The sequence below is a fragment of the Gigantopelta aegis genome, chromosome 14, assembly GCF_016097555.1.
Source record: "Gigantopelta aegis isolate Gae_Host chromosome 14, Gae_host_genome, whole genome shotgun sequence".
NCBI lineage: Eukaryota > Metazoa > Mollusca > Gastropoda > Neomphalida > Peltospiridae > Gigantopelta > Gigantopelta aegis.
In genome coordinates, this window is record NC_054712.1 from 18,694,299 (window position 1) to 18,708,773 (window position 14,475).

The 14,475-nt window shown below is 35.5% G+C and overlaps 1 protein-coding gene across 1 annotated transcript; it reads left to right on the forward strand.

Moving 5' to 3' along the window:
* The first annotated feature begins 1,631 nt into the window (after positions 1–1,631).
* LOC121388635 (E3 ubiquitin-protein ligase ZNRF2-like) lies at positions 1,632–13,296 on the forward strand. Its single transcript, XM_041520057.1, has 4 exons — positions 1,632–2,083; positions 7,005–7,100; positions 10,058–10,163; positions 11,741–13,296. The coding sequence occupies exons 1-4, from the start codon at positions 1,780–1,782 to the stop codon at positions 11,796–11,798; spliced, it is 564 nt and encodes a 187-aa protein (XP_041375991.1). The 5' UTR covers positions 1,632–1,779; the 3' UTR covers positions 11,799–13,296.
* Positions 13,297–14,475: the final 1,179 nt, after the last annotated feature.

Here is a 14,475-nt window from a genome sequence, read left to right on the forward strand (position 1 = left end):
ATTTTTATTTTAATAAATTCCATGTATTCAAACACTGCATTTCCAGCCTTCAGAGCAAAATAACAGATAAAATTGGGGGCGGGGCAAGGGGGCATGGGCCCCGTACTTCATGTTCCGCGGCCCCTTGAATGTTACTAGGGAAGGGATGCGACGTCAAAAATAGGCTCCCGCGGTAACAATAACAGTAACAGTAACAATAGGCTTTTTCCAAAGTACAACATGTATATATTAAAGCTATATATTTATTATGCAACTTTATTAAATATTGAATAATTGTAAACAACGCATGTTTTCTAAAAACACACATGGACTGTATATTTTAGATAACAAAACAAATGTTTGCAGTGGCAGCTTTATTACAACAGTCTGCATTTCTCCGACGTCTAGCTAGCTACTATTCTTTCTCCCCTGCATGGACATAAAAATAAAGCAAAGTAATTTAATTGGTTAATATAGCTGTTGGTTGATTGAAGATATCATCGTTGAACGGTTCACAACTTGTAATGATCCTGGTACTATTTTAGTCATAAATATTTAAATGTCTGGCTCCGTTTTAGCCATATAGCCATAGATTTGGGGCCGTTTGAACCAACGTTAGGTTTCGTTTTGTCTAATTTGATTCCGTTTTCGCCTGAGGGCGTTTTGGCACGCTTTCGTTTTCGCTATAGCCCTATAACCCAATTGATACCCTTTGTCTGATAACACTTTCGTTGCTAGTATGACCATTTTGGCGGTGCTATGTGCACGTATTATCAGGTCACTAGGATATACAATTTGCGCATAACAATGGGTTGTTTGTTGCAGTGGTAGCTTGATTACGATTGTCTACATTTCGCGGAGGTCCAGCTAGCTAGTTGCTATTATTTATATTTTATCTCTCCAACATGGGCATAAAAATAAAATAAAGTAATAAATTATCAATGTAGCTGAAATTGTTTTATTGAAAATATTATTGCTCACAAATTGAAATGTTTCTGGTACCGTTTTAGCCATACATTATTATTATTTTTTTATTTATTTTTTGGGTTCCGTTTTAGCCATATATTTTGATACGTACGTTTCAGCCAACACTAAGTTCACTAATTAAGACATGATGTTATATATAGCATGTCTTACTCTCTCTGTATAAAATACAAAATGGAGGATTCCCAAGTCCAGCACACGAAAGCACGTGCAGTATACACAAGCGAAACAGACACGTCTTACTCGTCGAGCACCAGACTGGGAATGAAGTGTACCAGAAGGACCACAGGAGGAATTTTATTACAACGTAAACATGACTCAGATAAGGGTAGACGAAGTAGGACACATGCTGTGCTTAAATTAATAAACACATATTTACACTTTTGTTCCATTTTATTGTTTTATATCTTCTTCTTTTAAAAAAAAAAATATAGTTTGACTTTTTTTCCATGACGTTTTTCCTACAATCCTATATATATATATTGGGGCCATTTGTGTGTGTGTGTGTTGTTTGTTTTTTTAACGGTAGTAAGTACGAAATATCCAGGGACGAAACAAATCGGGTACGAAACGTCCCGTAACTGTGTATAGTCGTTCGTCTCTTATAGGACGTATAGAAAATAGAAGTCTGCATTTTAGTATTCGCTACAGATTTGTGTTGGTTTCCCTACGCAAACAAGGAAAGAAAATGGCGGAAGAAGAAAATGAATTGTTGTTGTTCGCTTTGTTTACATTTTGATTCTCTTGGTGGCAGTTACGGAAATAAGGGGGAACATGGCAATTTAAAAACGCTAACTGCGTGATTATATAGATAATATGGGACTCAAATTGAGTTCAAACAATCCTCCTCGAATGAGGACTTACTCTACCAGTAGTCCAGGAACGAGCGGTGGGAATGCAGGAATTGCAATTGCGCGAGCTGAGGCGTCTAATGCGAGGACGCGCGCCCGCAGCCTGGGTAGTTTTCAGGCAGGACACTCCCCTACACTAGGGATACCCACGGCTAATGGTGGAGCGCACCGGAGTAATTCTCCCGATTCAGAAGCAAGTACACCCGACGATATGCCTTTGTCGAGGACATTCGCTCATTCCCTGCCTGTTCATCTGTTTGCCTTACAAGGTGTGTGTTGCTCTGGGTATTGGTATATTCAGCAGGTTTCTCATGATTATGTGTATGTGCATGTATGTATGCAGATATTTATTGTATTTAACATTATTTAAATATTTATGAAGCATTATACAGATAAATACAGGAAGGACTTTCCTTTGGCACTGTCACTAACCCTAACTATTAATGATAAGTATTAAAATTTTATAATGTTCTTTATACATGACAGTGCCAAAGGAAAGTCCTACCTAAATACATTCAGTACTCTTGTCGGGATTTCTTTCCATCAAGTTATTTAAAATTTTGTTCGGTATTTGGAATAAAAGTAAATGATACATAAAAAATTTGAGCTATGGTATATACAACATTAGAATCAGGCACGTAGGAACGATATCTGGAATTGAGGGATGGAGGGCACAATCTGTAGTGGAGGGACACAGTCAAGTTGGTGGAGGAGGGGGGGCAAAAGCCATATTTTAAACCAGGTTTATAAAAGTGGGGCTATAGTCCCCCCTCAGACTTATCGGTTGCTACCGACCTGAGAATGGTCAGAAATGTAACTGTATTGCATATATACAATACAAATTCGAAGCAAGACTATTTAACCTAAGAAAGATGTAAGTTTTATTTATAGCAGATTAGACTAGCCGACGGCTCGATAATATAGCTACAAACTCAAGATGGTCTCTTTATTATAAACTCATGAGGGTTTATTATGCACAGTCATAAGGTACCAGTCATACTGTATTTTGTTTGAATGTTTGAAGCAAACATTAAGTTAAAGTACCATGTCAGGCCCGCAGTCAGGGAGGATTGGGGTATTGGATGATCCCCCCCACGCATGATTGAGAGTTCTGCTAAAATAAAACAAAATAAATTGGTTTTTACATTAAAAAAAAGTCCTTGCGCCAAATGACAGGGATCGAGGTTCCATTTGCTGAATGTTCGATCCTCCTCAGTGGGCCTGTTTATTTCCCATCCCAACCAATGATCCATTAAAGGACATCATGTATGTTATGCCGTTTGTGGGATGCGAGAAGTATGCCATGTATCATTTATTATAAATACATTGGTACGACTGAAAACAAATAGTTTCTTGTCGTGGCTCTGTGACCAAGTCATTTTACATGCATACCACATCTTAATGCAACTTGTTAACGTATATTTCACAACAAAAGTTTGTGTATTATTCTCGAGTAACTGGCATCATCTCATTGTTTGGCAAGGGGTTCTATAGATATATATATATATATCTATCTATCTGGGGAAACCCCCTCCCGTCTATGGCTCTGCGCCTTTAGCGCTCGCAATTGATAAGTTCATAAGTTAGACCAAACATCAAATTATGATTGTATCGGGTTACATGGGTCTACCACTCTGGAAAAGTTGCTGAACTTTATGTTATGTATAATCATGTACGTTATAAAAACGCATGATACTTGCATACCATATTGATATATAGGACTTCTCCCTATGCTTGTAAATGTGTATCAAAGTACTGATGGTATCGCTAACAATCTCGACCAATATTCTCAGGTACAAAATAGTAACCAAACACTATTGTACATGCAGATATATATATATGTTTACTTCAAACTGATCTTCATGTAAAGAAGATGTCATCTTCTAAATTCTTCAAAACAAACGACGCAAACAGCATGTAAACCTTTACTTCCACATTTACATGTGACGTTAAACTTTGAGCCACGTTTACTAGGTTTCTGACGTCATGCTAAATGGTAGGTTTTCGCATGTGATGGCTCATATATATTTTGAAACTTCTTAAATATAAAATATATTATTATCCATTAAAGGCTTTTGTAGGAGATATTGCTGGCACTATAATTTGCGATATTTCCGCAGGAGATATTGCTTCTTATAATCATGATTGGTCAAATTTCAATCACAAGACAATGTTTTGTTACGTCACTGTGTTTGTTTCAGCGCTAAACCTACCATTAGTGACATCACGCTACTGCCGTTCTGCTAGTTAACGAGTCTACCAGACACTCAACCCACATTACTGACATTGTTGACAACTATCACAAATGAAAAGAATGATAATGGATGATAAAAAGAATACCCTCCTCGTGTCTTGTGATATCATAATAGTTAATTTTATTGTATGAATCTTTTAATTAAAACATAATTTTTTAAAATATTTATGTAATTAATGTGCTTGCTCAATAAATGAATGGGATATTTTATTAATTAATAATACATTTTCTGAGTGTTTTATAAAGGCAATTTTTTTTATTAATCATTGAAAAATACTTGTTTAATCTCAGGGCAGCATGGCACTGATTACGACAAGATGGTGCTAGACTATTGAGGCATGGTGCTGTACCATTCTAAAATAAGCTAGGGAAAACCCTACCCAAGCTTCTGGGGTAGGTTCCCTAGGGAAAATTGTTTTTAGAACTTTTCAAGGCTCAGAATTGATTTATAAAATGGGAGACGATCTCTGCTTATCACATTTTAATGATAATCTAGAGGGAAATACTAGAAATTGATCAGCAGTTCTTGATCACAAGGTCTCCAAAACTATTCTAAGTAAAAAATATACTCTTGTTAAGTTATAGAATTTACAGACTAAACTGCAATCTCTATCATTGACATGACAACACAATTTGTTTATGGAGAACACATAATAACGAAATATATATATTTGGGGGGGGGTGGATAGATAGTTAATTTTTATTTAATTTTTTAATTTTTTTGCACAGTATATTGTAGTGATGTTCCAGTGATTGATTATAAAAATTGATCAGTTACGCATTATTGTAAACTGATGGCGAGTGTGTTCTGTTAATTATGATTTGTTAATTACATTCTTTTTGTGGGATCAAATGAAAATAACACCCAGAAAGCTAATGATGTCATTAGAAAGTGACGTCATTAGCAATTGGAACAGGCTAAGTTGACAGTTCAAGGTCAACAGTTAGATTGTAGCCAGGTATTTTTTTCAAGAAATACCATATACAGTTAGTTCCGTAAAAAAACTATTCAGTATACAATGGACATAACAATATGGAGTATTTAGATTTGTGGGTGTTATTGTCTATTTGATGCCCACCAATCTAATTAAAATTAGCTCCACTGGTTAATTACTATTACCTGTGGATCTAACAGCACCCAGTTGGAGCTCATGTCCAGTTGACTTTTCATTCAACCAATTAAAACCTTACTTGCAAAATCATGCCAGTGATTTTAAAAGAATTTGAATACATTCGGGATTATGCCGAGGTTATACAAAATGATTCTGATGAATTACAAAGTATATATAAAATTTGTTTCAAGTATACAATCCAGAGTTTATTGCAATTTTCCCCTTTTTTTAATGTTGAAATAGACCAACAAGTTTGCCTATTGCATAAATAGTCTCGCTCAATATTTTTAGAATTTGTATGTTCCCGAATGACGCTATAAAAGGCGAATTGTAATTGGTTGATATTTAAATTGATATTTATAGATGAAATGTCACCTGGACATGGGAGTCAATGCAATGCTGTTAGATCTACTGGTAGACCAGTAGTGCTAATTTTAATCAGATTGGATGCCCGCAGATGTTTCATTTTTATAAATCTATGATAGGTTGTGTGCGAAAATGTGTGTGTAACTGTAATTGTTCCTCCACTTTAGATTTAATGGAATTGACGTAACCTATATTGCTGGTGTTTGTTTTCATGCATGTGAACACAGAACCAAAAATACACTTTCACTGAGGCGCCAGTTACTGAATTATGAGAGTTAAAAGATATACATGTATATCAAAGTTAGAAATTAGAAATGGTTTTGTGGCAAACTGGGCAAAATTTTGGTACATGTACCAGCATTTTATTGGGGTGAACTGGCATGGTGGTGAAACGTACCATCGGTTCACCCCAAAACCAACATGGCTCCTATTAGCTGACACCAGTGGTTAGCCAACTCTTCCCATTCTGAACTATCAACTTACCCCTTAAGTTACCAATTTCCCAATCCTGCTTCACTATGTTCAATAAAAAATGAATGTCTCGTGGCATTACCATTTCCTCAAAAATAATACAAAATTTGATAAGCATTTTGATATCTTTGTGTGATGATTACAAGTAGGTTGCACACAGATACGAACCTTTTAATAATTTTATTTTAATAATGAATACATGTACATTAAGAGACATCCTGTTTCAGTGATCTTGTATTAATATTTGGATTGAGGTGATCTTGTTTGGTGGGCTCTACAACAACTGTGATAAATGGATGTACAAAATCAATGCAGTACAATAATGTTATTTATCGGGGAACATTTTGTTTTCAATATCTTGATTAGCGATTTTTTCAGTTAATTGTTTAATGTTTTACAATTGTTGCGATCTCTGAAATTTGCGTAGTGAATTGCGACGCGATACTGAACAAAATGTTTACTGTTTATAATGTGCACTGGTTGCTTGCAAGGAACCTGAGTAAAAAATGATACCTTTGTCGTTAATTACTTGTAATATATGTAGTGTGGGATTGGGGCAAGTTGACGGAACAAATTGACACAAATTGACCAAGTGCTAAGGGTGAGTTCACCAAGCACTGGGGCAAATAAACTACATATTTTGAGGTGAGTGGACTAAGCACTGGAGCAAATGGACTACACAGATTGGGGTGAACTTAGCCAAGCACTGGAGCAAGTTAACCAACCACTGGTGAATAAAACAAAACCAAATTGCCCCCCCCCCAAAAAAAAAAAACACCCACAACCCCCCACACACACACACACACACACACACACACAAAACAGACAAACATTTCAATGGGTTCTAACATTTTGTATATGTTTGAGAATATTGCTGTTTAGAAAAATCACAGTGCTACCCCGTTTTTCTTTTATTGCATTATCCAAAGAATAAAATTGTGTCCTGTAATAATGTACATGTAAAATATATATAAAATTTTCATACAGGTATCAAGTGTCCCGTGTGTTCGAAGTTTATTCCTCCAGAGGACCTTGAGTGTCACCTTGTAATGTGTCTCACAAAACCCAGAATAACATACAATGGTAAGAATCATATTGTGTATAAATCTGTAACGTTTGTGTACCATACACCTTTCTACCTGTATTGAAGATTCAGTGATCAGTGTAAACCTCAGGCCCTAATCTAGAATTGAAAAAGTAGAAGTGACTTCTCCCTTCTGAGAAGAAAGGGGAGAAGTTTGATTTTAAAAAAAGGCAAAGTGAAACAAAACAGTTGTATGTTTGATTAAAAACGTGATGTTATAAAGTAGTCGGGGATAAAAATTTGCGCGAATCTCCGAATCCGATTCGTGCCAGGATTCACACAAGCATAAAACATCCAAATCTATTTGGATTCCCATGAAATATTTCCACAAATTTATTAAATTGAATAATCAGTGAGTAAAACGTTACAGAATTAAAAAAATAAAATAAAATAGCCTGGTTATCAAGCTTCAGTTTAAACTGGCTTCAAAAGCATAGCATACATAGCAAACATAGAGGTTTATCGAGAATAGTCTGGCCTGGAGCCAAGTGGTGGTTGGTCCATTTGTATGAACCAAATTGCCAACGAAGAAAGCCGAAAGGAACATGTTTGCTCAGTTCTTACATAATAACAATAGACAGTAGTGTGCCACTTTTAGTAACACATCAAACATTTCTATGTTAGTTCACTGATATTATGTTCCTAACCTTGAATTACCTGCTCTTTTTAATCAATAAATCGTTTTGTCAGTAGCGGAAATGTACTTCTGTAATATCCATACAAACATTGAACCAATGCACAAAATACATCGGCAAAAGTATCCCATGCGCTGTTTACGAATGAGCAATCTTCGAAAACTAACCTGGGCCATGTTCAGCCAGACCGAGCAGGGGTGTCGTTAAATATTCAGTCATTCATTCCAACTTTCCAGTCAAAGTAAGTTGTATTATTTAATTCAACTTTTCTTAATCATATTATAGACAGGTGGTATGTACATGTAATAAATACAGAACCACATACCAAGTGTTTTTCCATGTTATTTATTGCATGTGTTTATGGTGCATAACATTTATACCACTCAACCGCTAGGTGGTCTTGTGGTATAATATTGTTGTGCACTATAAACTCTTGCAATAAATAGTATGGCAAAGCAACTGGTATGTGGATTTGTCTATATACGACACACCCAGATGTTCACCAGGTGGGTAATAAATATAGGGATTCTAGAATTTTTATAAAATCCACTAGCCATGGGATCAGTGATTTTACAAATTTAATAGCCATGATTAAAAATTAATTAGCCCTACTTTACTTTAATTGAATACAATTGTACTAATTAATAGTAATAATCGGATATGTCACCTAAAGAGGGAGATGGAGCTAAAAACACTAACATTGAGTGGTGGTGGTGTGGACAGGATGTTCATACTTACAAAATAGACTTAACTGCAGCATTCGACTCAAAACTTTCACTAGCCATCGGGCATAGCAATAGCAGTTATTCACTGGCCCAACATTGAATATCACTAGCTATGGGAGTGGGGCTACCATAATCTAGAAGCCCTGAAATTATCTTTATGGATTGTTGAAATAGAAACTGATTAGTTGGAGCTGATTCTGGTAAGTGCCCTTTTGTTTGGGTATCTGTAAACTAGATATACATGTTACACCTTTCAATCACATATACTGACCAGTGTAATGTCGTATTGTGGCACAGGGACTTACAGCTTTGCAGAAAGTATTGTGAGTTTCATTGATGCCTAGCAGTTTGTTGATAAATGTACATGTACATATTTCAACTTGAAAATATGTGGCGGCCAATAAAAATACCGGTTTTCCACCTGAAAATGTAGTTCTACAGTAGAGATCCAATTAAATTAGTTCTTACAAAGTTGTTGAATTAGAATTACTATTTACAGTTGAGCATAGCACTTTACGAAATACTTACACGTTAAGTATGGTACCAACTAGTGAATAGTGTTGCAGACTGGTTTGGATTGATCACTTTTGACCATTATTTCTGCTTTCTTTAACTTATTGACCTGGGGCAATTTACTTTTATTTAGTGCAAATAGGAGTAATTATTGGTTTAATATTAACATGAATTGGGCTTCTAATTCTTTAAAGGGTCATATGTGTTGATGTGATTGTCACGCATTTGTACTGACTGGACAGTAGCTCGAATGTCTTCTGGTCGGGCGCTCTGCAATTCCACAGTTAATATTATCACTAAGTTTTGTTGAAGCACGCATACCCATGATACCTAAACAAGTTGGACAGCTTCACACATTTGGCTGCTGCCAGGCTAAGCTCCTGTTCTTTTCTTTTTCTAATTCTCCCTTGCCGGGGCATTTCGATGTTCAGCAAAGAAATACGTAACTGAATCCTGGTGCATGCATGTGGGATTCGGTAGACTTTGCAATATATCGGGAGTATAATTTAATTATAATTTTTGTATAATCTGACGTTTCATTTTTATTTGGGATAATTGCACTTTCAATTGAATTGGGGTTAGTTTCTTTTAGTGTTTGGGTAGTATGTCGGGACTGTTTCAATCAAGTTATTAGAAGAAGACTATAAAGGCAGTGCCTAATTAACATAAAGCATAGACTTCATTTCACGGTCATGTCATCACACATACTGGTGCGTCCATGATGTGGTCTTCAGCAGCGTAGTCTGCTGGGTGATTGTTGGCAGAAGCTGTAAAGTAAATTTCCTAGAAAGAACATTTCCTAGAAATATGGGTGTTTTTACACTTTTTATTTGACATGGTCAGTTACACATGTATGCAATGCTATGGGACAAGGAAGGATACGCGTACAACATGGAATGTATGGTAAGGGCATAGTGGCTAACCAGGTACGGCACCGCAGAATTTTTCTTGCTGTCGTCACTAAGATTTTCGGGGCATAACGGCAAGTAAGGAGGGCAATTACGGCAATTGCAGTCGGTGCCATGAAATTCGAACCCCATCATAGCTATGTATATAATAAATAAATATATTTTTCTGTTTCAGAGGATATCTTGGAAGAAGAGAAAGGTGAATGCGTCATTTGTTTTGAGGATCTTGACAAAGGGAATGTCATAGCAAGGCTACCTTGTTTGTGTATATATCACAAATCGTACGTATCGGGCACGTTTCATCTACTATTATCTTAAATGATTGCACATGTAATTTTACAGCAAACTTGTTCAGTTCAATTATTGGTTGGCAAAATGTTTGTTGGAAGTTTAAAACCAAGGTACCGTATATCTTCGCCTATAAGTCGAATTTTTTTCACCCAAAAATTATTTTATAACTTGGGGGGTCGACTTATAAGAGGGTAAAAAAATTTCACCAAAAAATATTACTGTTTTGGGGATTATTTTACAAGTTTTATTGCTGAAGTATGCCATGTATTTATACTCAAATATGTTAATTTGACACATTTATTTTTTATAACCTATTTTTTTTGGCATTAGAACGGTTTTGGTTATGCGAAAAGGCGTACGATCTCTCACATGCCAAGACAACAGTCCACTTAGTTAAATTAACAGTCATAACTAATAGTAAAAAAATGTAAACAATACTAACTACCTGTTGCCTGAGTTTATTTTGAAATCTGGTCACTGGCATTAATGGTTGTTCAAACAATGTTTTGGCGGTGATTAACTTCATGAATATACTAAGCTTTCCCTTAAAATAGACTGATCTCTGCAGTTCACTTATCTAGAGCAATAGGACACACATCATTTGGTACAAAAAAACCAGTGTACTTTCCAGAGTTATCCTCCTTACATGTATTAATATGGCGGCAAAACGTGATACTTTCAGTTTTATCGTAGTGATCTGTTGTCAGTGTTTATAAATAAAGTGTTGTCTGTGCACAAAACCATCTGTACAGTACTATACAGTAACAGTCAAACAGCTTTCACTCTCTACTAAGGGAATATTTCGTTTTGATGCTATGTAATAATGATAGTTTGATTGGAATAGTCTGATCATATTGCAATGTACAAAACGTGAAAACCGAAGTTTGTAAAATAATTTTCTTTTGTTCAAATTTATTGTTCTCATGTGCTGAAAATAAGAAATATTTCAATATATATAAGTCGTTTTTCATGGGTCGACTTATAAACGGGTCAATAAAAAAATACGTTTTCAGGGCTTGAAATTAGGGACTCGACTTATAGCCGAGATCGACTTACAGGCGAAGATATACGGTAGTTCATCTTTTCTAACAGTTTCTACCAGAGAATTATTAACCCAATTGTAGTTTCTAATTAGCCCAATACAGTTTCTGTATACATTATCTATATTGAAAATAAATCATTGATGCTCTTTCAAAATGTAACTTTGGTTGAATTACAAAAACAGAACAAAAAGAATGTAGGAATGACAATTTAAACAGTTGTACAATATAAAATATGCAAAAGGTATTTAGTTTTTTTTATGAACTGGAATTCATGAAAATAAGGAATCTAATAACTATTTATGCTTGTAATTGTTTTAGCAATAAAATCCATGAATCTTTTTACTTCACTGTACTTTTTTTTATTAACACGTCTATATCCAAAAGAGGTTCAGGCACGTGCATCCCATGTCCAATCTCTGGCAGGGCCAGTCGCTGGGCGTCGGACAGAAGATCTTTTTAATTTGTTCCCGGTATAAACTGCAGCAAGTATGTTGTAACGAGCTGTGAGGTGGTGTTATTTTCAGATGCATTGACAAGTGGTTCGAGGTGAATCGGTCGTGTCCAGAGCACCCCGCAGAATAGCAAACTGTGATCACAAACACTCAAATGGGGGAAGTGTGCTTATTTCCTTTGTTGAGAGAGAGGGCCAGAGTGCTTTCCCTTGCTGAGAAACGCTGTGTTTTCTTTCCGAGCAATGACAGAATGTTTTATTGAAGAATGGCCCTTTATTTGCGATGAGAGGCAAATGGCGTTATTATTTCTGAAGCACTCCTACATTATCTAGGGTATATGCATAGCATTGGATGTGGTCATGAATTAAATACGAAAATATGCTGTTTTCTTGCAGTAACATCGTCAATTTGATAAAAGAAAGAATGTATATTATAAAAGACACTTTGCTGCTAATTGAACACTGAGAACGTGTATATGGTTTTATCTATGATCAGTTAAGAAGTTGCTGTTGATTGTGTTTGCAAGTGATCGTTTTTCATTTCAGCACTATGACACACGGGGTCTGACCCAGGAGCAAGTTATTTGCATGTATGTAGTCACACGGTTTGAGAAATGATCACATACTGCAAAGAAAACATAAATTGTAACAAATTATTTTTTCTCAGATTTAATTAAATAGATGTAATTTCTTCCATGGATTAAAAAAAGTACAGGGGCTAGCTCTGGGTGAGCAAAACAATTCGCCAAATTGTCTATTAAACTTAAAAAAAGTACAGATTGCTGGTAGTTTCAATTTTGGTGTGAGCGGGGCTAGCTCTGGGTGAGCAAAACAATTTGCCAAATTGTCTAATAAACTTAAAAAAACTGCAGAAATTGTCAATTATTTTCCAAAAAAAAGTCAATTATTACATGAAATTATTTCACCAAACTAAAATAAAATTTGCCAACTGCTTTCAAAATTCGCAATTGGCCAATTTGGCAAGTGCCAGAGCTAGCCCTGTGTGAGGTGTGGAATACAACTCTATGCATATACCACAAGTAGTGTAGGAGTGGGTTTTTTATTTCTTCAATCATTGGCAGTGGAGCAATTAACCCAAGATGGCTGCATTCTTTCAAGTTGCCACTGTAGAAATGTGATAAATGTGACTCTTTATTCAGTGCTGGGCTGTTCATGAAATGCTAATAATCACTACGTGATGACAATAGAGAACTTTTATAGACTTCATGAATGGCATCTTTTGTGTCGGCTACAAGGATATTAGCTTGTACTTTGCACAAGGTTGATATGATTTTGTGAGAGAGAGAGAGAGAGAGAGAGAGAGAGAGAGAGAGAGAGAGAGAGAGAGAGAGAGAGAGAGAGAGAGAGGAGAATGAGTGTCTGTGTATAATCATTTAAATATATTGAGATATATGTATATTGCCATATGTTTAGTTGTACTTCTGTGGTGTACATATTGTAATATGTTTATTGTTGATTGTTTTATCACTTACAATGAAATGCTGTAAATGTTTTATTGTAGCAGTACAACTAAAAAATTAACTCTACTGTATGTACAATAGGAGTGTGATGTTTCATGAAAACCATGTGTAGAATAGTGCTATTAATAAAGACTTTTTATTTTTAACAGACAAACTGTTAGCACTTGTATGCTAATGGCAGAATGAATGAATATATATATATATATATATATATATATATATATATATATAAAACCTTTTGTTAAACACCAGAAATTATATGCCAGACACTGCAACTGTGTCATTCAGTGTGTTATGGAGGTGAACAAAACCACTGTCATTCAGTGGGTTACGGAGGTGAACAAAACCACTGTCATTCAGTTTTTTTACGGAGGTGAAGGAAACCACTGTCTTTCAGTGTGTTATGGAGGTGAAGAAAACCACTGTCATTCAGTGTGTTACGGAGGTGAAGAAAACCACTCACCACATACATACACATAGTCTCTCCGTACAGAGAGCAGCCAGTGCTCTTTTATTAACACTAATTCACAGAATAAATTTTACACTAAAAAAGATTGTTACGGACTTTTATTATACCTTTTTTAGACATCACCTGATGTTTACATTAAATTAGCCAGCTATGAACTGATCAGTTGAATGACCATCATTTTGTACAGTCTCTTAGTAATGTTTAATTTTACCATGTTTTAAAATTATTACATGAATCGTAGATAATATTTACAGTAATATGTACAAACATTTAATGCTTTCAGTTGTACAGGCACAGCGGGGCTGGGGGAAACTCTAGCCCCCCTGATAATTCTGAATCAAAAATATTATTGGTAGTAAATGTTAAGGCAGAGATGAATTTTACTTGTAGAATGCAGGAAATTGCATTTCAAGACATCTAAGTTTTCAAATTTTTTACGGGGAGCATACCCCCGAAACCCCTTTTTTTGTGCCATCAATCTCAATCAGCCCACCCCACCCAAAATTTCTACTTGTTTCTGCCATGCCTGTTGTACCGTATGTGACATTACCAAGTTAACAAATATTAATTCAGGCCATAATGGCATTGGTTGAATTTTCGTTATTGTCTTTCAATTTCGGTACAATCCTACATTTACGTATTCCGTTTCATTAACAAGACATTTGGAAAACAAAGCAGTTGTTAAAGAACACAAGTACCTGGTACATGAATGTGACTATTTTACCTTTTTGACTTGATGCTGCTACCTGTATGTTACCTTGTCAGTTCACCTGTGATCTGTGATGTACATAATGTCTGAAACGTGATGATATCACATATTTGTCAGTTACCTGATAATTCATGGCAAATAACCTTTGA